General features: G+C 55.9%; 1 protein-coding gene across 4 annotated transcripts; it reads left to right on the top strand.

Annotated features, from left to right (window-relative positions):
* The first annotated feature begins 2,184 nt into the window (after window positions 1-2,184).
* On the top strand, window positions 2,185-16,590 carry SLC4A3 (solute carrier family 4 member 3). Of its 4 annotated transcripts, XM_043909897.1 has the most exons (23): window positions 2,187-2,502; window positions 2,658-2,801; window positions 3,147-3,309; window positions 3,900-4,174; window positions 4,300-4,415; window positions 4,820-5,019; window positions 6,617-6,765; window positions 6,923-7,103; window positions 7,520-7,655; window positions 7,938-8,121; window positions 8,512-8,611; window positions 9,074-9,258; window positions 9,870-10,095; window positions 10,280-10,498; window positions 11,016-11,164; window positions 11,347-11,541; window positions 11,985-12,203; window positions 12,779-12,868; window positions 13,395-13,561; window positions 14,024-14,277; window positions 14,596-14,765; window positions 14,923-15,096; window positions 16,254-16,590. In XM_043909897.1, exons 2-23 carry the CDS (start codon window positions 2,751-2,753, stop codon window positions 16,329-16,331), a joined length of 3,681 nt encoding a protein of 1,226 aa, XP_043765832.1. In that variant the 5' UTR covers window positions 2,187-2,502; window positions 2,658-2,750; the 3' UTR covers window positions 16,332-16,590. The 4 variants fall into 4 exon arrangements, with proteins under 4 accessions (XP_043765833.1, XP_043765832.1, XP_043765835.1 ...); XM_043909898.1 differs by lacking the exon at window positions 14,923-15,096 and having other exon boundaries at window positions 2,185-2,502; XM_043909900.1 differs by lacking the exon at window positions 2,187-2,502 and having other exon boundaries at window positions 2,736-2,801; window positions 3,147-3,221.
* Window positions 16,591-26,228: the final 9,638 nt, after the last annotated feature.

The raw sequence follows: 26,228 nt of genomic DNA, 5'->3' as shown, positions 1-26,228 counted from the left end.
GTTGTTCGTGGGCTGGTGGCAGCTCAACTCCAAACTTCACACGGCACTCTCCCGAGTATGTCTGTGTCCACATTTCCCCTTTTTATAAGGATACCACTCAATACTCTGGCCACCTGATCCCAAGAGCCGACTCATTGGAAAAAAACCTGATGCTGGGAAAGACTGAAGGCAGGAGGAGAAGAGGGCAGTATAGGATGAGAAGGTTGGATGGCATCACTGACTCAGTGGACCTGAGTTTGAGCAAGCTCCGGGAGACAGCGAAGTACAGGGAAGCCTGACATGCTGCAGTCCACGTGCTGCAGACATGACTCAGCAGCAGAACAACTTTCATATTAGAAAAGGAGCCCACCCTCTCCCAGTATAACCTCATTTCCAAATAAGGTCACCTTTGGAGGTACTGGGGATTAAGATTTCAACCTATGAATGGGTGGGGGGTGTGTGTGTGTGTGTGTGTGTGCGCGCGTGTGTGCACGCGGGGGAGGGTGCACAATTCAACCTGTAACAGATGGGTCTCACACCCTGAGTTTCGGGGCACAGTTCACACACTCTACTTAAACCCAGCTGACTCTCATGTGGGTGTCTTGGTTCACCCTCCCCACACCCTATGAGCCTGGAAGGCTGACCACCTCTCCTCTGCTGAAAGAGGTTGGGAGCAGTAACGGGCGGTGGCCAGGACATATACTGAAGATGCCCTGTCAGCAGCCTGCTTCCCGGCTGCGACCGTGGCAGGGTCACAGCCTCCCTGAATCTCAGCTGTGATGAGGCCAAGAGGAGGATGGAGGGGGCCCAGACTGGACGCAGTGCTCAGCCTATGCTAGCTGCCTTCCCCTCTCCCTGCTGTTGACTCTGAATGTAGAAAACCTTCCTTCAGGTTGAGTGGAGACCCAGCTGCGGCCAGGGTTTTGTGGGTGTGTCAGTCATTCGGTTGTGTCCCATGCTTTTGCAACCCCAGAGGACTCTTGAGCGTCCCTTGGATGGCAAGGACATCCAACCAGTCCATCCTAAAGGAGATCAGTCCTGAATATTCATTGGAAGGACTGATGTTGAAGCTGAAACTCCAATACTTTGGCCACCTGATGTGAAGAGCTGACTCATTTGAAAAGACCCTGATACTGGGAAAGATTGAGGGCAGGAGGAGAAGGGGACGACAGAGGATGAGATGGTTGGATGGCATCACCGAGTCAATGGACATGAGTTTGGGTAAATTCCGGGAGTTGGTGATGGACAGGGAGGCCTGGTGTGCTGTGGTCCCTGGGGTCGCAGTCGGACACGACTGAGCGACTGAACTGACTGACTGACTGGACTGTAGCCCACCAGGCTCCTCTGTCCATGGGATTCTCCAGGCAAGAATACTGGAGCGGGTAGTCATTCCCTTCTCCAGGGATCTTCCTCACTAGGGATTGAACCCGGGTCACCTGCATTGCAGGGAGATTCTTTACCATCTGAGCCAGAGGGCAGGGCTGGGAGAGGGGAAATTACCCGTACAAGGTAACAGGGTTACACCTCTTTTCCCACCTGGAGCCCATCATGCCCAGCACCCTGTACCCCACTCGCGATGTTGGTTACCCTCTCCTGGGTCTGGCCAGTGCCACTCTCCCCTGCCCGTCAGCTCCATCCTGGGTTCTCCCTGCACATCCTCCTAAGTTCTCCTAAGGATTCAGGGACGTGTCTTCATCAGCTGTAAAGCGAGGGGCAGTTAGGGACATGTCAATGTGCTAGGTGCCTAGTTTCATCCAGACCCCAGAGGGTCAAACTGGGATCCAATGTAGCCTTCCAGAGACTTTGCCCTTGGGAAAGGAGAAGTGACTACTTCAGGGATTGGAGGAGGGGGGAGGTTGAGGAAACTGAGCCAGAGAATCTTAGAGCTGCAGGGAACTTTGGAACGCCCCGATTCCAGGCCCCTCTGGCTACGATGGAGAAACCAAGGCCCAGGGAGGGGAGGTAACTGCCAAGGTCAAATGTTGGGCGGTGCCCGGCAGCAGGAGCCAGGCATCTGGGGCTACGTCGGGACCGAAGGGACAGGTGGTGGGTGCTCCCCCAGGTCTGCGAGGAGGGGCTGGCGGCTGCGGAGGGGTCGCCTCCAGAACTCTTGTGGGGAGGGGAGGCTAAAAGCAAGGTTGGTGCGTGAATCTGGGGATTGTGGGAGTGGAGGGTGGCGCACGCGCCCGGGGCAACGCGTGGGGCGCGGGAGAAGGGGCTGGTGGAAAGGTGGGGTCCTGCGGGGGCCGGCGCGTGGGAGCCGGGCCGGCCGGGGCGGGGTGAGTCACCGCCCGCCCGCTCCCATTGTGCGGCCCAGCGGCGGCGGCGGCGGAGCTGCGGAGCCGAGCGCGAGGAGGTGGAGCCGCGGGCTGCGGGCTCCGGCGCCTGCGTCCGCCCGACTCCCCGCGGCCGCGGGCGCCCCCCGGCCGTCCGACCCTGCGTGGCGACAGGCCCTGGAGCCCGCGCCGGAGGGAGATGGGGCACGGCGGCCGGCCCGGGCCTCGCACGCTCCGGAGCCCCGAGGTACCGCAGGGCGGGGCGGGGCGCAGTGCGCCCGGCCCGCGGGCGTCCGGGGTGCGGCGGGGCCTGGATGGGCGCTGGGGAGGCCGGGGGATCCGGCTCTTAAGAGAGGGAGGGGGCGGCGGCGCGAGACTCCTGACCCCGCCCTCCTTCCCCAGGGCTCCCCATTAGGTTCGCGCAGCGCCCCCTTCTTCTCACCCGGGTCACGGGTCCCTCAGTGAGTCCGAGCCTCCCAAGCCGCTTCTCCGGACATGGCCAACGGAGTGATCCCGCCACCCGGGGGCGCTTCCCCCCTACCCCAGGTGACTGACGCTCGCGGGGGTGGGAGAAGAGGAGGGGGAGGGACCGCAGGAGGAGGTGGGGGTGTCCTCTGGTCGACTCTGGGACACCCCCCAAACCCCGATCCAGGGATGGAGCTGGGCGGGGATATGGAGAAGGAGGGGGGTGGTCTTTTGGTATTTTTCCTATCTGTTGACCCCTCTGGTCCCAAGCCCTTGAGAGCCCGGGAGGCTGACCCCAGTCTGGGCCTCAGGGAGTAGAAGGTGGGGTCTGCTGGTCTCCCCCACCTCCACCTGGGGCTTGGAGTCAGGGTAGGTGTGTCAAGTTCATGGGTCGAGGGTCCTTAGGAGGGGCTGCTGGGTCTGCAGGTCCGGGTGCCCTTGGAGGAACCACCTCTGAGTCCAGACATGGAGGAGGACGATGACTTGGGCAAGACCTTGGCTGTGAGCAGGTTTGGGGACCTCATCAGCAAGCCCCCAGCCTGGGACCCCGAGAAGCCCAGCCGCAGCTACAGCGAGCGGGACTTTGAGTGTGGGTAGCCCGGGGACCCCTAGTGTGGCCGCCCTCACCGCCATCACCTTCATTTGCCACCATCACCGTGCTCACCACTGGCTGGGTCACCCAGGGCCATCTTATGCTGGACGCTGCGCTGGGCCACCACGCCGTGTTAAGTCATCCTGCCTCACTCACCCATCACCTGTCTGCCTGCCAGGGGAGCTGGGCCCCAGACCCAGGGGAGATGTAGGGAGATGGGCCTGAGGCTGCCCTTGGTGACCTTCATCTTCCTCAAGGCTCTGTCCTTCCTCTGGCCCTGCCCTTTCCTCTTGGCCACCTCTCATCCTCTCCTTGTCTCGCCTGACTCCACCTTTACCTTCCTTGCTGTATGTATCCTGGCCTCTCATACCCCCATCCTCCCCTCTCCATCACTCCATCCCCCACTCTACCAGGCCTTACCCATGACAGGCTGTGGATACAGGTGTTGGGGGGAGCCTGACTCTGGAGGAAGGACCAGGGTGCCCTTCTTTGCGGCCTTGAGCTAGAATAATAAGGTGTGTGCCCCTAGGGTGGTGAGGGGCCCCCTTCTGCTGTGGGGGCCCCAACCGGCTCTCCTGCACCCCCAGTTCACCGACACACATCCCACCACACCCACCACCCGCTCTCGGCGCGCCTGCCTCCACCCCACAAGCTGCGGCGACTGCCCCCCACCTCTGCTCGGCAGACCAGGAGGAAGAGGAAGAAGGAGAAAACCTCTGCTCCCCCCTCCGAGGGGACCCCTCCCATCCAGGAGGAGGGGGGAACCGGAGTGGATGAGGAGGAGGAGGAAGAGGAAGAAGAGGGGGAATCTGAGGCAGAACCTGCGGAGCCCCCACCCCCAGGGTCCCCACCGAAAGCAAAGGTAGGGACCCCCGAAGGGGTGCTGGCTGCTGAGGGAGGGACGCGGGGAGGAGGGGAGGCTTGGCAGTGGGGGATTGAGGGGCTGGGTTGGAGCACGGACCCAGGGCACACGCGGTTTATCCACAGTTTTCCATCGGAAGTGACGAGGATGACAGTCCCGGCCTCTCCGGGAGGGCTGCCTTCACCAAGCCCCTGCCCTCGGTGGGCCCGAGCTCGGACAAGAGCCCCCAGCACTCGGTCAGGTACTGGCCCCAGGCCCAGCCCAGCGCAGGTCCCTTCCTGAACCCCAGAGAAGAAGCTGGGAGGAGATGAGAGAAGGGGGCAGAGGAGGCAGACAGGGTGTGCCCCTTCTCTGCACGAAGGACCAGGAGGAGAGGACCGGAGGATCGACAGGGACAGTCTTCCAGGAGAGAGAGGGTGTTTGAGTGGAGAGGAGAACGGGACAAAGAGGACCTGGGGACCGGCGTGATAGGCTCAGGAAGGTGGAGATAAGCTTTTTCTCTGCCCAGGAGAAGCCTGTGTTTAGTCCCCAGGGAGGCCATTCCAGCCCCATCCCAAGCTGGGGGAGGGTAGGGCAACCCCCTCACCTGGCCCATCTCCACGGAGCTTCCCTGCCAAGTTCAAGGCTGCCGTGTTGCCTCCTCAGCTCTCCTAGTCCCCGGGCCCGCGTCTCCCGAGTCACCGGAGAGAAGGGCCGACCGTGGAGCCCATCGGCCAGTTATGACCTGCGGGAGCGGCTGTGCCCGGGCAGTGCCCTGGGCGGCCCAGGCGGCCCGGAGCAGCAGGTGCCCACTGACGAGGCGGAGGCCCAGATGCTGGGCTCCGCGGACCTGGACGATATGAAGAGTGAGTGACACCCACTCCCAGGGGCGCCCAGCCTGTGAGAGACCTTGGAGAAGCTCGGTGCTCTCCCCTACCCAGGGCTGAGCCCCCTCTGCAGTATCGCTGCTTACTGGAATGTGGCCAGTGATGGGGAGCTCACTACTTCACTAGGCCATGCCTCGGGTGCCAGAGCTGAGATTTCCCCTGGCGACACCTCTGCCCTTCCGTCCTGGTTGTGTCCTCTGAGTCACCCCTGGAATGAGGCAGCCCCCACGTGACATTTAGAAACATCCTTGTACCCTCTCCCCCGAGGCTCCTCTCCTTGGGGCAGACTCTTATTAACCCCCCCGCCCCGAACCAGCCCCATGAGTCTGGGCCACTCATCTTGGTCCTGCCTCTCCCTGCGTCGGGGCCCCTCTGCTCCCACCACACCACCCTCGACCGGGCCTGGCTGTGATCTTGGCACATTCCTTCCATCTTATCAGTGCCCTGGTTTCTGTGGCACCTGTCATCACCCATGGGGCACTGTGCCCAGGGGCATCACCCACCCCTCCCTCCTCCCCCTTGGAACCACCGTGTGTCGGGGTGAGGGGGGGCAGTTGGAGGGAGGGCTTTGAGCTCAGTACGTCATGGAAAGTTGCCAGGGCCTGAGGACAGGGGCAGGAACAATCCGATGGCAGCAGGAGCAGCAGCAGCGGTGGCGGTGGGATGGGGGGGCCAGGGGGAGGGCGTGTTTACAGGCCCAGCGTGGGGGCTGGAAGCAGCAGGCAGCAGGCTTGGGGACCTAGGGAGTCAGGGTCGGGAGGCCCGGCCACTTGCAGCTCTGGTTGGACCAAGACCACCGCTGTCCAGGCTCCCATCTCTCCGGAGAGCCAGGGCTCTGGGAAGGAGCAGGGGCTGCAGCCTCGGCCATCTAGGGGATGACGAGCCCACTGGAGGAGGTCACAGAGCCCAAGGGGGCATCGAGCCCTGGGCCCGGGGATGCTGAGGACCAGGGCCCTGGGAAGGCTCCAACCCCCAGCCCTCGAGACTCGCTGACCTCAGAGGACTTAGAGATGTTTGTGCTGGACTTTGAGGACTATGACCTGTGGGAATCCATCAGGGGCCAGCTGAGCCCCATGGCGGGGGGACTGGCTTGTGAGTAACTGGGCTGCTGGCCTTGTTCTGGCTCCGGGCCTGGAAGGGGCGCGTGGGGAGAGAGGGAGAGAAGCTCTGCCTGAGTGTACCCATGCGAGGGACGTGGGTGCCAGGGGGCACAGGCAGAGTCCTGAGGGTGCAGAGCCTGGGGACTTACTGTGGGTCCTGGCTCTACAGATTGAGAGGCAGTGGCCATGGCAGGGGCTGTGGACTGGGTTGGGTGGGGGTCTGCCTTTTTCGGTGGCTTAGCCAGCATCCCCTGTGTGACTTTGGACTCGTCCTGTCCCCTTTCTGAGCCTCAGTCTCCTCATGTATGAGATGCACCCCCCCCCACCGCAGACAATGTGGTTTTGTTGGCGTGGCCCCTGGGTGACTGTGGCGCCCCCTCCAAGTAGACTGGCTGGGCGGAGCTGGGGGAGCTGGCCATGACCCCGGGGGGCCCTGAGCTGGTGCCCTGGGACGGCTGAGCCCACCTTCTCCGCAGGTCACCGGCTGGAGGACAACCCCGGCATGCGGCGGCACCTGGTCAAGAAGCCGTCTCGGACGCAGAGTGGGAGGGGCAGTGCCGGTGGCCTGGCCCCCGTCCTGCGCAGGAAGAAGAAGCAGCAGCAATTTGACCGGCGGCCTCATGAGGTACCAGACCCCGTGGGGATGGGCCTTTCAGTCCTGCTTGCCTCTCTTCCCACCTTTTCCCTCCTTCCCTGCCTGCCTGGCCCATCACCCACATCCCCAGGACAGCCGGGCCCACCTGGTGGCCCCTCAGGCCCTCACCCCGGGCACCCCACCCCAGGTGTTTGTGGAGCTGAACGAGCTGATGCTGGATCGCAGCCAGGAGCCCCACTGGCGGGAGACGGCCCGCTGGATCAAGTTTGAGGAGGACGTGGAGGAAGAGACGGAGCGCTGGGGGAAGCCCCACGTGGCCTCGCTCTCCTTCCGAAGCCTGCTGGAACTCAGGAGGACCATAGCCCACGGTAGGGGCGCTGCAGAGCTCGGCCGGGGCCAGGCTGCCCAGCTCCCAGGACGATGCCCTGGGGCCGGGCGAGGTCTGGCTGCCCCTCGGGAATGTGGGGTCTACACAGTCGTACTCTGAGGGGCGGGGCTGTGCATGGGGACCTGGCTCTATCCCTGGGGCACAGTAGGTATCTGTCCAGGCAGTAAGCGGACAGATGACCCCTCTCTGGGCAAGGAGGGGCGGTGCCCTCACCCCTGCTCTCTTTTCCATCCCTTTCGGGCTGGGTTGTGGCCACGTGGGACTGTGTATCTGCCTGGGCACATGGGATGCTATGCTCACCCGGCATACTTGCCTGCCCCTGGGGGAGCAAGGCCACTGGGAGGGGTGTTTCTATATCTAACGGGAATGAGATCCCTTCCCCGTCTGTTCCCCCAGGGGCTGCCCTTCTCGACCTGGAGCAGACCACTCTGCCAGGCATTGCACACCTTGTGGTGGAGACCATGATTGTGTCTGACCAGATCCGGCCGGAAGACAGGGCCAGTGTCCTTCGCACTCTGCTGCTGAAACACAGGTGCCAGGGTGGGGTGCCTGGGAGTGGGGATGGCCTTCAGGTTCAGCTGCCTTCCAGGAGCACAGACTCTCTCAAGAGGCTCTTTCCCGTCTGCTTGAATACCTCAAGTGACAGAGAGCTCATTCCTTCACCCTTTAGAAAATATCAACCATTAGAAAGTTCCTAATTACACTGAGGCAGAGAGAATGGAGGCCCCGACCCTCCATATCTCATTTCCCCATGACCTCAGGCCACCAAGGACCTCTCCTGCTCACCTGCCTGCCCCCTCTGCCCTCTCTCCAGCCATCCCAATGATGACAAGGACAGTGGCTTCTTTCCCCGAAATGCGTCCAGCTCCAGTGTGAACTCCGTCCTAGGGAATCACCACCCAACCCCCAGCCACGGCCCTGACGGTGCAGTGCCCACCATGGCCGATGACCTGGGGGAGCCAGCCCCTCTCTGGCCTCATGACCCTGAGGCCAAGGAGGTCAGTTGCCTTGCTCTGACCTGGGCTGGGGGACAGCAAGGGTTTCATTGAGTGGATCAGGAAGGTTGGATGCCTGGTGCCAAGCTAGGCATGGAGAAACAGGAGGTTTAAGTGGGATCATGGGGCAGGGCCAGGGGAGCCACTTAAATAAGATAAAGCTGCGGTGGTGGTGGGGCTTGGAGGAGGGGTCCAGATCCTGGGCTGGTCCCCTCCTGATGTGGGGCATATCACCAGGAGCCCCCACCCTGGCTGGGTTGGGGGGGTGGCGGGGAGAAAGCAAGGCCCAGATCCAGGGGTTGGAGGCAGAGTCCAGGCCTGGAGTGAGGGATGGGAGGGCCTGCCACGGCCTCCGGTCTGGGTCCCAGCCCTATTCCAGTTCTGCGTCCTCAGAAGCCCCTGCACATGCCCGGGGGAGATGGTCACCGGGGGAAAAGCCTGAAGCTGCTGGAGAAGATCCCTGAAGATGCTGAGGCTACTGTTGTGCTCGTGGGTAAGGAGGGCTGGGTGCTGGGGATAGGGGTTACGGGGCGTGGATGCCTCCACAGCAGTCTGCTTGTCTTGACTTTGGCCTGCAGGCTGCCTCTTCCATTCCAGTCAGGCCCTCAACCTGCCCCTTCTCTTCCTCTCAGCCCATCTTGCCCCAACCTTTTCTTCCCTAATCCTCTGTCTGCTTCTTGTTCAGTTTTCTGCTATCTTGGCCTGCTGCTATTCCATATAGCACCTTTGTGAGAATTAGACAAAGGCAACTCTTCCTTAATACCCTTGATCTCCACCTGTTGGTAAATTATAATAAATATACAAACATATAAACAAATAGGGCTACTTTAGATTGGGGTTCCTTTGTGCAGTGTGCAACCTGCTCAACTGTACATGATGGCCCCAAATAGCCCTTGCAGGGCCTGCCTTGACCTCTCCCCTTGGCCCAGCACCCTGTGCCTTGCTCTCCCTCCAGGCTGTGTGCCTTTCTTGGAGCAGCCAGCGGCTGCCTTTGTGCGCCTGAACGAGGCCGTGCTCTTGGAGTCTGTGCTTGAGGTCCCCGTGCCAGTTCGCTTCCTCTTCGTGATGCTGGGGCCAAGCCACACCAGCACCGACTATCACGAGCTTGGGCGGTCCATTGCCACCCTCATGTCTGACAAGGTGGGTCTTGTTCCCCGGAGCCCTGTTTGTTCCCCGTCCCTCTTACTGCCCCCCAGTGGCACCCACAAATGCAGGGGTGCTTCGGCCCCCCTGGATGGAGACAGTACTCTGGAGTGGTGGAGGCAGCTGTGAGCTGAGACAGAAAAGGGAGCTGGGACACAGGGAGGTGGATGCAGGAAAGAAGCCCAGACTCTGAAGCTTTGGATGTGACAGGAGACTTGAAAGGGAGGCAGGATCCTCCAGGGCTTGGACAGGAGGGCCCTCTAGCCAGGGATGGTGTTTGAAATACTTACTGACCAGCAGGCTGTGGGCACTCTCCAATCAGAATGGAGGTTGGATTGGTAAGGCCATGCCGGGCGTCACTGTTGCATTGTGGAAAAGTCTGGAGGTTCTCCCAGGGGGATAGAGAACGCTCCCGGGGGTGAGGGGTGGTGTTCAGGGCCGTGGCTCCCTGCCAGAAGGGACCTGAGTCATAGCTCTGACCAGCATCCTGGACCTGTGTGTGTGGCTGAACATCCCCCTTGCCTCTGGCTCTGTGATGGCCCAACACCTCCTCCCTGAAGGCCCCCTCCCTGGGCTGTGGGCTCAGCCCCTGCCTCTCCTGCCCCCAGCTGTTCCACGAGGCTGCCTACCAGGCGGACGACCGGCAGGACCTCCTGAGCGCCATCAGCGAGTTCCTGGATGGCAGCATCGTGATCCCCCCGTCCGAGGTGGAGGGCCGAGATCTGCTGCGCTCTGTGGCTGCCTTCCAGCGTGAGCTGCTCAGAAAGCGCCGGGAGCGTGAGCAGACCAAAGCCGAGCTGACCACCCAGGGTGGCTACGTGGCCCCCGGGAAAGGTCTGACCCTATGGGGCCCGGGGCCCCCCGCACCCATGTCTCCTTGGCCCCATCTGACTCCTGAGTCCTGCACTCCGGCTTCTAATCCCTGACCCATGACTCTGCCCTGGGACCTGGGCTGGGAAGGATGCGGCCCAGGATCTGCTCCCAGCACAAGGTTCCAGCAGCCCCTGTGTTCCCCCAGAACTGTCGATGGAACTGGGGAGCTCTGAGGCCGCCCCTGATGACGACCCCCTGCTGCGGACCGGCTCGGTGTTTGGGGGGCTTGTCCGGGACGTGAAGCGCCGGTACCCGCACTACCCCAGTGACCTGCGGGACGCCCTGCACTCCCAGTGCGTGGCCGCCGTGCTCTTCATCTACTTTGCTGCCCTCAGCCCCGCCATCACCTTCGGGGGGCTGCTAGGTGAGGGGCAGGAGGAGAGGTGAGGGGACTCAGTGTCACCTGCAGTATTCCTGGGCCAGGGGGTCCCGTGGTCACTTCTGGGATGCCTGTAATGTGAGAGGGAGTGGGGCATCTGGTGACCACCCTGGGGGGCTGGTGCTGACGGTGGTGAGGGGCCCTGTCTACCACTCTGGAGGGTGCTGCTCTGTATTTCCTAGGTCCCCAGGTTAGGGGAGGGCTTCCCTGGTGGCTCAGATGGTAGAGAATCCGCCTGCAATGGGGGGAGACCTGGGTTCGATCCCTGGGTTGGGAAGATTCCCCTGGAGGAGGGCATGGCAGCCCGCTCCGGTATTCTTGCCTGGAAAAATCCTCATGGACAGAGGAGCCTGGCGGGCTACAGTCCAGGGGTCGCAAAGAGTCGGGCATGACTGAGCGACTCAGCACAGCACAGCACAGGTTAGGGGAAGCTAGATGAGAAAGGGGGGCCAGGTGGAAGGAGCCGGGCCACGGCCACCCCACTGACCCTCGATCGCTCCAGGAGAGAAGACGGAGGGGCTGATGGGTGTGTCTGAGCTGATCGTGTCCACGGCTGTGCTTGGCGTCCTCTTTTCTCTGCTGGGGGCCCAGCCGCTGCTCGTGGTCGGCTTCTCGGGGCCACTGCTCGTCTTCGAAGAAGCCTTCTTCAAGGTGACTGCCACCCAGTCCCTCCCCAGGGGTCACTGGCTCTACCTGGAGCCCCTGGCCCAGGTGATGGGCCTCCGGGGTGGCCCCCCCGCTCCCCTCAGGGTTCGCCTGTCCCGCCTGTCCCGTGGGGCCCTGACAGCCAGGGCAGACGGCTGTGGTAAGTGCCTCTCTCTGCGGATCTCTAGTTCTGCCGGGCCCAGGACTTGGAGTATCTCACGGGCCGTGTGTGGGTGGGCCTCTGGCTGGTGGTGTTCGTCCTCGCCCTGGTGGCCGCGGAAGGCAGCTTCCTGGTCCGCTACATCTCGCCTTTCACCCAGGAGATCTTCGCCTTCCTCATCTCGCTCATTTTCATCTATGAGACCTTCCACAAGCTCTACAAGGTGGCAGCCCCCAGAGGTCTTGGGGGCAGGTTTACTTCGGGGCTGAGCAGCGCCCTGGGTGGGGTGCGGAGCACTGGAGGGGGAGGGGACAAGGAGGAAGGCTCTGTAGGTTGTGGGTGTGGGGGGTGAGGATGCGCTCAGCCCGATCTGAGCTGAAGTGCAGGTGCCAAAGCCAGAGGTTTAAAGTCTGGATTTCGCTTGCACCGGTATGTGATGAAAGGGGGGCCCTGTCAGTGCTTCTGGGCTGGGGGTCCTTGGGTCACTGTGTGTAGAGGAGCGGCGTGAGTGTGTGTGTGAGATGGAGCTGGATGTCCTGTGTTACGTTGCCTGCTCACGTGTGGGAGGGGAGGGGCACGCCCTCTCCCTCACAGGTGTGTACTGATGCTGTGAAGTCAGGCTCACCTGCCCAGGTGAGCACCGGGGCAACCTCATAACCCACCCAGGTCTTCACGGAGCACCCGCTGCTGCCATTCTACCCGCCCGAGGGAGCCCTGCGGGCGGAGCTGGACCTGAATGCGAGTGCCCTGCCCCCCACTGAGGGGCCGCCCAGCCCTAGGAACCAGCCCAACACGGCTCTGCTGTCCCTCATCCTCATGCTGGGGACCTTCCTCATCGCCTTCTTCCTGCGCAAGTTCAGAAACAGCCGCTTCCTGGGCGGCAAGGTGTGTGGTCGGCAGGAGTGGGGCCTGTAGAGTCCCCGTGGGTGTCCCTCCGTTCCTGCTGGCACCACCAGGCTCCGCTCTGGAGAGGAGGGGCTCCTCCCTTCTCCTGGTCATGGGAGATCCCAGCCAAGTCCATGCAGCCCCCCGCACCCTGTCTGAAGCCCTCAGAGAAGTGTGACCAGGAGAGGAGTGCCCTCCTGGGCTGGGTGGGCACCTGTGGGGTTTAAAGGTTCAGGTCAGGAGACTTCTGGCTCCTGCTCAGGCTTCCCTGGTAGCTCAGCTGGTAAAGAATCTGCCTGCAGTGCAGGAGACTGGAGTTTGATCTCTGGGTTGGGAGGATCCCCTGGAGAAGGACAAGGCAATCCACTCCAGTATTCTTGCCTGGAGAATCCCATGGACAGAGGAGCCTGCTGGGCTACAGTCCATGGGGTCACAAAGAGTCAGACAGAATGGAGCAACTAATGCTGCTACTACAGCAGGCTCAAGAAGGGTCTGGGTAATACGCCCCCAGGTCAGTCTCCTGACCCTTCCCTCATCCCCCTCTGGCTCCCTTCCCCTGACCGGTCCTTCTCAAGGCTCGCCGCATCATCGGGGACTTCGGCATCCCCATCTCCATTCTGGTGATGGTCCTGGTGGATTACTCCATCACAGACACCTACACACAGGTGAGTGAGCCCCAACCCCCTCTGGCAGCTGGTTCTCACCCCCAGGGCCTTGACAGGGTGGCCATAACAGGTCCCCACTGCCCCAGCAGCCAGTCAGGGCTGGAACCCAGCTTTCCTAGTGGAGTGGCTACATGCTGGTGCCACACACGGGTGGGTGGCCGGGGTTTCAGAAGCAGCCGTGTGGTCCAGCTGTGGAGGCCAGCAGGAGGTCTGGGGCTGTGTGCGACCCTTAGTCAAGAATCTTGGAGGAACCGGTGTGGGACTGGGGGCAGAATGACAGGTGCCCCCAGAGCAGGTCTCCTGACAGCTTCCCTGGGGCTCAGGGAGAAGGTGGATCATTTTCTCATTCACTGCCAGAACCTTGGAGGGACAATGACTTTGGAGGATTACAGAACTAATTTTCCCCAAAGCTGTTCACATCCCAATTCCCTGGAGCTCTGGTGCCGGGGACACAGAGCTGGGTGGGAACAGCTGCTACGTGGAGTGGCTGGCGTCCCCGAACCCAGTCTTCCTTCTGGCCATGCAGAAGCTGACGGTGCCCACGGGGCTCTCGGTGACCTCCCCCAGCAAGCGCACGTGGTTCATCCCGCCCCTGGGCAGTGCGCGTCCTTTCCCGCCCTGGATGATGGTGGCGGCCGCTGTGCCCGCACTCCTGGTCCTCATCCTGATCTTCATGGAGACACAGATCACTGCGTGAGGGGACGGGGTGGGCCCCGGGCGGAGGAGGTGGGGGAGGAGTGGGGTCGTGGGACTGGCAGCCTCCTGGGGGGGGCGGTCCCTGGGCCTGGGGCATGGTGTCCCCATGGTGCTCTGAGAGGATATCTGTCTGTTGCCACCACCACTTGCAGGGTGGCACTTGACGGTCCTCAGAACGTGCTGGCAGCACGCTCTCTCAGTCAGGGATCCTCACATGTGTCTCATTTTGGTTAAACCACAATGACGTGGTGAGAACTGGCATCTGGCTTTTGTGGTATTTGAATATCCACAGTATTGGGAATTTGCCTCAAACTTGCTTAAATGTGAGAACTTCAGTTTGAGAGCTTGGAAGAGAAAGCTGGCAGGTCCTGGCGGACAGCTTCCACTCTGCATGTCCTCCGCCCACTTCTGGTCCCCGCTGTGTGTGCCCACCTGCCCCTCACCCCTGCTCTCCCCCAGGCTCATCGTTAGCCAGAAGGCGCGGAGGCTGCTCAAAGGCTCTGGCTTCCACCTGGACCTGCTTCTGATCGGCTCCCTGGGTGGGCTCTGTGGGTTGTTTGGGTTGCCCTGGCTCACAGCTGCCACCGTCCGCTCAGTGACCCACGTGAACGCGCTGACTGTTATGCGCACTGCCATTGCGCCCGGCGACAAGCCCCAGATCCAGGAGGTGCGGGAGCAGCGGGTCACTGGAGTGCTCATCGCCAGCCTTGTAGGTGAGAGCGCCCGTCTTGTAAAGCCCCGGCCCCCACCCCACAGACTTGCCTTCTGGGACCTGAAATCCTTTCTCCATCCCCGACTTGACCCAGATCTCTTCTGAGTTTCCAAATGCATCATGAATAGCCCCGGCTCTGACCCCAGACCTGTTCCTTGACACTCCACGTTCCTTGGTTCTCTGTCCGGCTCTATCTTCTCTTGGTCGCAGTGACTGCACAGGCTCATCCGTCCCCACAGGGGCTGTTGGAGGGGTCCCGTGGGTGTCTGTCTTCTCCAGGCCTGTCCATCACCATGGGGGTGTCTGTCTCCTCCTCCAGGCCTGTCCATCGTCATGGGGGCTGTGCTCCGTCGGATCCCACTGGCCGTGCTCTTTGGGATTTTCCTGTACATGGGGGTCACGTCGCTGTCTGGTATCCAGCTGTCCCAGCGTCTACTGCTCATCCTCATGCCGGCAAAACACCATCCCGAACAGCCCTATGTGACCAAGGTAGGGCCGGGAGGCATGGAGATGGGGAGATGGGGTAATGGGGGGGACTCTGAGGGATCCCAGCACTGGAGATGAACTCGATGACTCCAGAGGATAAGTTCGAACCTGCGGAGCCGAGTCCCCAAGGATGTGGTGAGACCCGACACCTGTTCCCCAGGTGAAGACCTGGCGGATGCACCTCTTTACGTGCATTCAGCTGGGCTGCATCGCACTGCTCTGGGTGGTCAAGTCCACGGCGGCCTCACTCGCCTTTCCCTTCGTGCTGCTGCTCACAGTGCCTCTGAGGCGTTGCCTTCTGCCCCGGCTCTTCCAGGACAGGGAGCTGCAGGCGGTAAGGGATGGTGCTTGGGTCGGTCTTAGGGGGCCTGGGCCCTGGATCAGGGAGGCCTGGCTCCCAGTCTCTCTGTTGTGTGACTGATCTTCTGAAATCTCAATGGGGCTCCTGGGTTTCTGGTAGCTCAACTGGTAAAAAAATCTGCCTGCAATGCAGGAGACCCCAGTTGGATTCCTGGGCTGGGAAGGTCCCTTGGAGAAGGGATAGGCTACCCGTTCCAGTATTCTTGGGCCTCCCTGGTGGCTCAGTTGGTTAAAAATCCACCTGCAATGCGGGAGGCCTGGGTTCGATCCCTGGGTTGGGAAGATCCCTTGGAGGAGGGCATGGCAACCCATTCCTGTATTCTTGCCTGAGAATCCCCATGGACAGAGGAGCCTGGCAGGCTTTAGTCCATGGGGTCAGAAAAAGTTGGACATGACTGAGCGACTAAGTACAGCACAATGGGGCTACTAATAGATTCTCCCTTATGAAATTGTGGTGAGGATTAAACACGAGTCCAGGTAAAGCAATGAGAAGGGTGGTTTGGCGTGAAGGAAGCAGAGGTGCAGGTTGTGTCCTGAACAAAAGCACACAGCTGAGGGACGGGTCGGTGGGGGGGTGGCATTGAAATCCATCCTGAGCCTTGCTTCGGTCAGCTGGAGCAGGCATCCCCACTTCCCAGGATCTAATGCCTGATGATCTGATGTGGAGCTGATGTAATAATAATAATGGAAATACTGTGCACAATAAATGCAATGTGCTTGAATCAGCCCGAAACTGTCTCCACCCACCACCCCCATCCCATTCTGCGGAAAACCTGTCTTCCCTGAAACTGGTCCAGGCTAGGATCCTCTGAGCTAGAGGAAGGGGCATCTTTTTGAAAATGTCCATTCACACATGGTGTACAAAGGCACCCCAGGAGCTCGGAGCACCAGGAAAGTTTTTCTGTGTGCTAGCTGCTATCATCATCATCATTATTAGGAGGCATCACTAGGGGGTGACCTGAAGCTTTTGACCAGAGGGAGGTGCTTCAGCCTGGGGCCATGGTCCCTGTAGACAGTGAGGCTGGAAAGGTCTGGGGGCAGTGAGGGCTGCCAGCTAGAGGAGGAGCTGGTGAGTGGGAGGTGGCAAGCCCACTTCCCCTGCCTTTCCCAACTTTCCACTCCCTTCTACAGCTGGACTCTGAAGATGCTGAACCAAACTTTGATGAAGATGGCCAGGACGAGTACAACGAACTTCACATGCCCGTGTGATCCTCCACCACGGTGCCGCTGGGCGACCCTGACACCTTAGTGATCAACACCTGGGCCCCAGTCAGAGCCCAACCCCAGGGCCAGCTGGCTCCTCATGACCCAGAGACGTGCCTGGAACCACTACTGTTGCCTCGGCCAGAAGGACCCCCTGACTCTACCCCAGGCGCTGACCTCGTCTCACCCAGGTCCTTTCACAGACCAGACCGGCACAGGCTTTGAGCTCATTATAACCACACTCCTTGTCTTGTGTCTGCTTCACTTTCTTGGTTCCCTTTCTGGTTTCTCGGGTCATACTTACCATCTGGAATTGGAAGTATTCTGTTTTCAGGGTCATCAAAATCAGAGTTTTGAGGCAAGGACAGAATTCTTGGGTGAAAGGGAGAGAATCAAGACCACAAAAGGTCAGAGTTGGGCCTTATCACCCACCCCCAACCCTACCCCTCACTCCTCTGAAGTATAGTTCAGCTGCTGGAGGCTCAAGGTCTGGCTTAAGGTCATTTGCCATTAATGCAGCCCCAGTTTAGAAGGGGAGGGAGGGAGAGGGGAGAGAGCAGGTTGCTGTGCTTTAGCCACTAGGGAAACCAGAGCGTCCCAATGACTGTGGAGCTACTGAGGGGAATGGAAAATGTTTATTTTCTTTTCATGATCCTGGACATTCCGAAGAGCTGGGACAGTAGCTGCCCAGTCCCCTAGACGCCAGGGTGGAGCTGGATTTGGGGTCCCTGGACCATTTTAGATTCTCCAAGCTTAAAGGAGAGGCGATTCTGGGACTCCTGAGGCCACTCCTTGTGCAACAGTCTTTGTTAGTCCAGAAATAACCTGGGAGGCCTTGAGGAGGGTGCAAACTGGGAGCCGGTTGCGTCATAGTTACTAGGCAACCCGCAGCGTGGTTCAGCCGCTAGTCCCTGTGTTGCCCTCTGGTGGCCGCTCTCTTACACTGCAGGCCCTGTCCGGTCTGAGCCCGGGAAGCACTGCCACCTGGTGGACCCTCTGTGGTCAAAGATCCCATTCAAGTACATGTAGTTCCTCCTAGGGAAACAGCTCCTAAGGCTTCCCTGGTGGCTCAGTCGGTAAAGAACCCACCTGCAATGCAGGAGACCTGGCTTCGATTCCTGGGTTGGGAAGATTCCCTGGAGGAGGGCAGAGCAACCCACTCCAGTATTCTTGTTTGGAGAATCCCCATGGACAGAGGAGCCTGGTGAGTTGCAGTCCGTGGGGTCGCAAAGAGTTGGACACGGCTGAGCAGCTAAGCATAGCATAGGGAGACAAGGGCGTGGGGCAAAGAGGTGTCATGGACTCCCGTGAGCACCCGAACTGGGATGCCTCGACCCTACGTCAACCACTTCCTCTGGGGCTAGCTCAACTCCTTCCTTAGTCTTTCCCCATTTTCCTCCCAGATGTTCAGGCCGACAGCTAGAGCCCTGAAATTTGGAGAGGGCATAGAGAGCTGTGAGACTGTGTGTGTTCTGTTCATAAGGAAGAAGAGAGATGCCAGGTGCCCCTCCATCTGTCCTCGGTTGTCATTCAGACTTAAGTATTAATATTTCAGTCCAGTCGGCTGCTTGAGTCTCTGGCGCCATGAAGGCCTCCAATTGCATCTGCCCTCTGTGAGGACAAGATTCCTTTTCCCTTAGATGGGCCAAGGCCAGGTGGAATTGCTGAGGAACTTCGCCAAGGAGCAAAGTGAAGGTCAAACATAAACTGGGACAGAGACATGCAAAGCCGATACAAAATGCGGAGATGGCAGAGGCCACACATAGAGATAGGCTTGGCAGAGAAACTTTGTACTTTCCTGAGCTCTAAATCAGGTTGCCCGGTCCCATCTTCTGGGTCTTGGGGCAGCTTCCCTTTTGGGTCTGGGGGATGCTGAGATGACCACAGGAAGGAACCTACTTCTACCAGAACACCTGAGAGGAATAGTGACCTGGACCCTGAAATCTAGGCTCTTCATTGGACAGAGTTTGTGTCAGTCATCTCTGCCTGGCGAATAACTGAGAACCGTGGGCGTTGCTCAACTGGAAAAATGAGAAGAGGGCGGGGCCTTTTGAAACTGAATGAGTCCTGGTCCTGGCTAATGGGTCAGGTGGCCTCCAGTATAACTAGGCCTTTGAGGCCTCAGAACAATGTGGATGATGATTTAGCTGCTAATTCGTGTCCCCCTCTTGCGACTCCATGGTCTGTAGCCCGCCAGGGTTCTCTGTTCATGAGATTTCCCAGGCAAGACCACAGGCATGGGCTGCCATTTCCTTTTCCAGGGGATCTTCCCAACCCGGGGATCAAACCCAGCGTCTCCTGCATCCTTGGCAGAATCTTTACCAACTGAGCCACCAAGGAAATTAGAATAATAAGTGAACAAATTTCAGTGAAAGATTGAGTGAATTATAATCTCTGGCTATGGACATCCCTTCCCAATCCCCTCCATGGGAAAGGACACGAATAAGGCCTAAGAGCTTGGAGCCTTAGAGATCATCGCCTTTACCCTCCCCTTCCCCCACCCCTACCCCGGAGGGAAGACAACTGTAGGGAAGTGCAAGGCCAGAGTTGGCCAACATAAGCGCTGAACTGGGCCTGCATTGGGGGGAATTCTTTCTCACCCAGGATGGGGGTCTGTGGAGGTGCTGAGAGCACTTAGGGGGCTGAGCAGCTCACAGGTTTGCCAGGGATGGGTCCCTTGAGGGATGGCCGAGGAGAGGGAGAGTGGGGGCCAGGGTAATACAAGGGGGATGGGACAGTGACAAACGCACAGAAAGACTGGTGGCCTGGCCTTTCAGAGATCATTCAGAGATCTTTACGTTTGGAGACATTCAGAGTGTGCCCTGAGGCCTTGGCATCTGTGTTTTCTCTGACTTTCTCTTCACTGACCCTTCAACTTTATCCCCCCGGGGGTCTGCAGCTTGACTGAGGCCACCTTCTTCCAAGAGTGGAGGGGACCCAAGGGAGAGGAGCCCGTGAGGCCCTGGTGTTGCAGCTCTGGGGGATAAGGGCAGGTAGAGGCCATACTTCTGAGTGACGGGCCCCGCCACCTCCTGCTTTATAATGGAAGCAGCTTGGCAAGTGGGCACATCCGGGGTGGCCCAGGACCCTTCCAATAAGGAGGAGAGTGGGCTCATTGCCATTTTATCCCTCCCCCTTGCGGCTCTCTGAGCAGGGATATGGCCACATCTTGGGCAGCTGCCCCAAGCTTTCAGTATCCTTGGACAAGTTCAAGTCCACTTCAGGCCCAGAGAAGGGCTAGTTCATTCTTCTCTGAGCAAAGAGGGCGGCTGGTGTTTCCTTGATCGGTGCTGAAGATTCAGCTCACTGGTGACTCTGATGCCCCTGTGAAAGCTTCTGGCTGTCAGAGCTCATAGACCATCTGCTTGGATTGCCCCGGTCTCCTCCCTCCAGGCACACAACCTGGCAATAATGTGTCCTGTTTGGCAGCTCGTGTGACATCTCTTCTTGTATCGTATCAGGTGACTCAGATAACGATCGTGCCTGTTGCCACTTAGAGTTCTCAAAGGGAATTCTGAGCAGCAGTGGAAAGATGAAAGGAACCCAAGGGCGCTTGCACCAAACCCTGCCTGAACAGCTGGTGCTTAAGCCGTTGCTGAAAATAACAATCAGACAGCTTCTGGGCACGCATCGCACGGGGGATTGAATCCTATCTGGCAAATAGGAAACTCAGAGTGAGGAGTCTGGGTTCTAGATAAATAAATGTTATAATTACCCGAGAGAGAACTTGATCGGTTGTGTGACTCACCACTTGTGCCAAGAACAAACTTCAATATTTGTAGGGTTTATATTCTAGAAGGAAGATTTAATATTCAAAACCTCTGCTGGGATTATTTTTAATTTGGTTGGAAATGTTTCTTTTTATTGAACAAATTTTATCAAGTGCTGACTAAGCAGACAGCTCTTGGGATGTTGGGTGGGTGGTGGGTGAATGCCGCTTGGATCTGAGGGGCTGGGAGGAGGAGCAGGGAACTCCAGGGAGGAGGTTGCCTGGATCATGGAAGGGGAGGGATGGAGAGGAGGAGGGACACAGCTGGAGATGGAGTGGCTGGGGAGTGGGGGGCGCTGGATGCTTCTGGAATGACAGAGGGAGGGGGAGGGGAGCATTGAGGAGCATTAGAAATGACTTTTTTTTTTTAAAAAAAAACCTTTTATTTTGTATTGGAGTATAGCCGATTAACAAACAATGTTGTGAGAGTTTCAGGTGAACAGCTAAGGGACTGAGCCATACATATGTATATGTACATGTATCCTTTCTCCCCCAAACTCCCCTCCCATCCAGGCTGCCACATAACACTGATCAGAGTTCCATGTGCTGGACAGAAGGACCTGGTTGGTTACCCATTTTTTAAATTTTATTTTTATTTATTTATTTATTTATGTTTTGGTTACCCATTTTAAACATAGCTGTGTGTGCATGGCCTTCCCAAAGTCCCTAACTATCTCTTCCTTGTTCCCACACTGGGCAACCATAAGTTGGTAAAATGACTTTTTTAAAAAAATGGGTTGGAGTGTAGTCTTTTCCCATGTAAATCATTGGACAGTATTAAGTCAAGTTCCCTGTGCTATATACTAGGTCCTTATTAGTGATCTGTTTCACATATAGTAATGTGTATGTGTCAACCTCAACCTTTCAGTTTACCCCTCCTCTCCCCTTACCCCCCAGTAGCAAGTTGTTTTCTGTCAATACATCTATAACTATTTCTGTTTTGTAAGTAAGTTCATGGGTAGCCTTTTCTTAGATTCCTCATATAAGCGGTATCATATGATATTTGACAAGACTTTCTTTAGAGATTCCCTTGACGTGCTGAAGTCTTCTCTGGTGGTCAGTCAGTAAAGAGTCTGCCTGCAATGTGGGAGACCTGGGTTCAATCCCTGGGTTGGGAAGATGCCCTGGAGAAGAAAATGGCAACCCACCCCAGTATTCTTGCCTGCAGAATTCCATGGACAGAGGAGCCCGGTGGGCTACAGTCCATGGGGTCACAAAGAGTCGGACACAAAGAGTCACACTTTCACTTTCTTTCTTTGACATGCCTACTGTGGCACCTCTTCCGCCCCACCCCCATGACTTGTACTTGTTCGTCTCCCTTCTCAGCCATAAGATGGGCAGAGACCCATCCTTAGCCTTTTTTATACCCTTAACAACAAAACAATGCCTGGCCACAGGGTGCTCAGGGCATATGACTGAGCAGGTGGCAGAGAAGGAAGGACCAAGAGGTCAAGGACGCTGCCCCACTGAGGATCCAGTGATAGCCAAGGGTGACGGCAGTAGAACTTTTAAAGAATTCTGAGAATGTTTTGCTTTTTTATGTTTGTTAGTTTCGATTACAGCATCACTTTCTCTGTGTCTGTTGGTAGTAATATCCTCCAAACCCAAAGAGGCATTGTGGCTTTCCTTCCCAGCCAGCTGGTGGGGGAGATGTTGGCGAGTCTGCATACCAGGCTGATGGGAAAGAGAAAGTGCTGCCAGAAGCCCCAGGAGTCACAGGAGACAAGATGGGGTTTGAACTAGCAGGAAGGTTCAACTTCCATCTGAGCTGTTCTGTTCCTGCTCCACCAGTGGTTCTTCAAAATGCTAATAACGGAGGGACCAGAGCATCTTCACTCTGGCTTTTGGAGGGGATGTCCCTGGTGGTCCAGTGGTAAAGAATCCGCCTTCCAGTGTGGGGATGTGGGTTTAGGCTCTGATTTGGGGACTAAGATCCCACATGCTACAGCTAAGCCCTCGTGCCACAACTAGAGAAGTGCAAAGAAGCCCACGCTTGTCACAACTAGAGAAAGCCCAGGTACCACAAGGAAGACCCAGTGCAGCCAAGAAAGAAAATCTGGCTTTTGTACAAGGCTCTTTTGTAAGGGCTTTCCCCAAGGCTGGGACTCCTGGAGGCCACCCTCATACCCTGTTTTCTTTCCTTCAGCCCCTGCTCCTTGGGCCCCAGCCCTGCCCCCAGATTCCCACCATAGCTGACAATCATTTCTTATTATTGCTTCTCCCTAGTATGAAAATACAAATACCTGGTATGTACATTTATTTTCAGTCACCGAGTGACTTTTTTATTTTAGAAATGGCAGGAACCATGCCTATTTTGATGCTATTTATCAAGCAACTGAAAGGGCTGTACCCAGCCTGCTCTAATGTTTGGGCTGGTTGGGGCTCTGATCTCTGAGCTCCTTCCTGTCTTTTCTGACATTGCTCTTGTTGAGGGCATTGTGGTTGAGTGGTCAGAGCACAGAGCTGGGAGTTGGGAGTCCTGGGTTGTAGCCTTAGTTCAGGCACCGGTTGGTGACTTGGTAATGTTCCCTCATCTTTCTGGGAGATTAGGGGTTTGCTCCAGTGTTTCTGGATGTGGCCCTTGTTCTTCCAGGAGACCTTGGCCATTGCAGTGCCTGTTCCAAGAAGGTGGGAAGCAGGAGGCTATAGTGCCATTGTAACTCTAGGCTATTTCTGAGAGAAGGTACTAGGCTTAAGAATATGTTCCTTTGCCTTGCCAGGTAGAAAGGAGCATAGATCTTGAGAGGAGCCTGCTTTTCCACCCCCTGGAGAATTAGGAACTCAGGGACTGAAGTGGGTAAGGTAGGGTGGGAGGATGGGGCTGAGTGATGACCTTGGAGAATGACCTTGGGAGCTGTAACAGTAATCAGGCAAAGCTCTGAGAGAGAACCAGAATTAAATTGATAAAAGTTTAATATCCATAAGAATTATGTAGTCCCAGAGGATAAGAAGCATATGGAAAGAATGTAGGGTTCTTCAGAGTTATATGAAAAAATACGTAGTTACGCATAATGAAAGTGAAAGTGAAAGTAGCTCAGTCCTGTCTGACTCTTTGCAACCCCATGGACTATACAGTCCATGGAATTCTCCAGGTCAGAATATTGGAGTGGGTAGCCATTCCCTTCTCCAGGGGATCTTCTCAACCCAGGTCTCTTGCATTGCAGGTGGATGCTTTACCGGCTGAGCCACCAGGGAAACCCCTTGAGTCAAGCAAATACGAAATCAGGGGACTTCTCTAGTGGTCCAGTGGTAAGACTTCACCTTCTAATGCAGGGTGTACAAGTTTGATCCCTGGTTGGGGAGCTAAGATCCCACATGCCTGGCCACCAGAAAACCCAGACCATATTGTAACAAATTCAATAGAGACTTTAAAATTTAACAAACAAACAACAAAATATAAAATTAGATGTGGGTCTTGGATGGGGGTTATGGACTGGACTCTGGCTTGAAAATCAGTGATCAATCACTTGTATCTAATGGGGTGATCTCTTTGGTTACCTCCATTTTTTAAAAAAAGGCTTCCCTGGTGGCTCAGGGGAAGCTTCCCTGCAATGCGGGAGACCTGAGTTCAATCCCTGGGTCGGGAAGATGCCCTGGAGAAGGACATGGCAACCCACTCCAGTATCCTTGCCTGGAAAAATCCCATGGACAGAGGAGCCTGATAGGCTACAGTCCATGGGGTCACAAAAAATGTTTTATTTTTTGAAAAATGTTTATTTCTTTAGTCATTTCCGCTGCACTGGGTCTCTGTTGCTGTGCGCTGGTTTTCCCTAGCTATGATGAGTGCGGGCCTCTCTTTAGTGGTGGTGCGCGGGCATCTCATTGTGGTGGCTTCTGTTTTGCAGAGGACAGGCTCTAGGGCACACAGGCTTCAGTAGTTATGGGGCACAGGCTTTAGCTGCCCCTGGGCATGTGGAATCTTCCTGGACCAGGGATGGAACCTGTGTCCCCTGCATTGGCAGATGGATTATTAACCATTGGACCACCAGGGAAGTCCTGGCTACTTCCATCTTTAAATCAGAAAATTAGAGACTGCAAATAGGGCTTGACCGGTCCATAGAGTCCCCTGTCTAGTGAAGATGCAGTCTTGTTGATTAACAACCTGAGAAGAAAGGAAATAACCTCCCTTATGCATAGACATTTTAGTAGCCCAGGGAAAATTAAGAATTCAGCACACAATTGTTTAAGGGAATCAAAACTAGTAATGTTAATGTTTTCAAGTTCAAATAATTTGTTCATATATTGTTATCTTAACCCATTCAGGGTGCTATGATAAAATACTATAGACTATGTAGCTCATAAACAACAGATAGTTACTGCTCATTCTTCTGGAGGCTGGGAAATCCCTGATCAAGGTGCTACAGATTTGGTGTCTTGTGAGAGCCCACTTCCTGGTTCATAGACAGTAGTTGTCTTTTTTTAAAAATTGATTTGTAGTTGATTTACAATATTATATTAGTTTAAGGTGTTCAACATAGTGATTCAATATTTTTATAGATTATACTCCATTTAAAATGATTATAAACTATTGGCTGTATTCCTTGTGCTGTGCATTATATACTTGTATCATATTTATTTTATATCTAGTAGTTTGTACCTCCTGATCCCCTTCCTACATCTTGTCTCTCTCCTACCCATCTCCCGCTGGTAATCACTAGTTTGTCCTCTGTATCCGTTTGTCTGTTTCTGTTTTGTTACAGTCATTCATTTGTTTTAGTTTTTAGATTCTCCTTACAAGTGAGAGCATACAATATTTGTCTTTCTCTGTCTGATCTATTTCACTAAGCTTAATACCCTCCTGTCCATCCATGTTGTTGCAGATTGGTCATCTGTTTTCTTGTTGTGTTCTCATATGGCTGAAGGGACAAGGAAGATCTTTGGGGTCTCTTTCATAAAGGGAACTAACTTCATTCATTCCACCTTCATGACCTAATCATCTCCCAAAGGCCCCTATTAATATCATCACTTTGGGCACTAGAGTTTCAACCTGTGAATTTGAGGGGGGCACAGACATTGAGTCTATAGCAGTGATACTTAATGATACTTTATATTCATGCAATTTTAAAGAGATTTTGGTTCCTCTTTTGTATTTCACTGGGATGATTGATTGAGATTTGTGATTTTAAGATGAAATCTTTCTAAGTTTGCATATAGATTGGAAATTTAAGAGAATTTAAACCTGACCATTTTTTGTATGCTTAATTTATAAGAGTCACCTTACTACTCGGGAAGGTTTGTCAGATGAAGTACTTAAAGAGGAATTGAATAAATTAAATTATAAATGCTGCTTAAAATGTTAAAGAGGTTTAATTAACTAAGTGTATAAATGGGACTAAACATTAATCAAAATCCCTCTCAAAGTAATTGTTAATATTTGCTAGACTTATAAATAGGATAATAAGATTCCTAAGCTGATTTTTTTTAAAGCTGCTTAAGGAAGAACCATTTATTTCTGAATCTACACATTTAGTAAATCAAATTCTAATTTTCAGGACCTAAGTAAAACTATGAGTGATCTTTTTAATGCACAAAAGCCACCTTCAAGGATGTAAAAAATCTTCCCTCTAACCAGTGAGTGAGTCTTCAATGGTGTGGGAGGGAGGAGTGAAGAGAGCATAAGATTTTAATGTCATCGGGATTGTCTAATTCACGAGGTCAGGCTAGTTAGTGTATTCCACCCAATGCCCACTTGCTCATCTCAAAGCAGAGACTGTAATTAAGTTCGTGCTCACTGTGTGGGAGATCAGAATAACCCATGGGAGCATTTGGCAGCTAAGACGGTGGGTTCCATCGTTGTATCTTTGAGCTCCTAGCTGCCCCTCTCAGCAGCCCCTTCTAGGTTAAGTTCCACTACTCCATTAGCTATAAGTTACTCTCCAAATTATTTTCCATAAGCAAGAATAAGGATGTTTGTGGTAAAGGCTGAGGTTTTCGTTTCCCAGAGGGGTTTGCAGCTGAGAGCCAGTGGAATGTGCAGTCAGTCAGAATGCTTATTTGCATCCAATGGAAGCTAGATTTAGCCAATTTAAGCAGAAGCAGACTGTGGAAAGCCACCCACAGAATCACTAGGGAAGTAGGAGAATGCAGCTCAGAAGCAATACTGACCAGAACCACAAAGACATGTCACAGAAAAG

Source organism: Cervus elaphus, chromosome 8 (assembly GCF_910594005.1).
Source record: "Cervus elaphus chromosome 8, mCerEla1.1, whole genome shotgun sequence".
Classification (NCBI taxonomy): domain Eukaryota; kingdom Metazoa; phylum Chordata; class Mammalia; order Artiodactyla; family Cervidae; genus Cervus; species Cervus elaphus.
The sequence above is the reverse complement of the archived record's forward strand: the minus strand, read 5'-3'. Positions and strand labels throughout refer to the sequence as shown.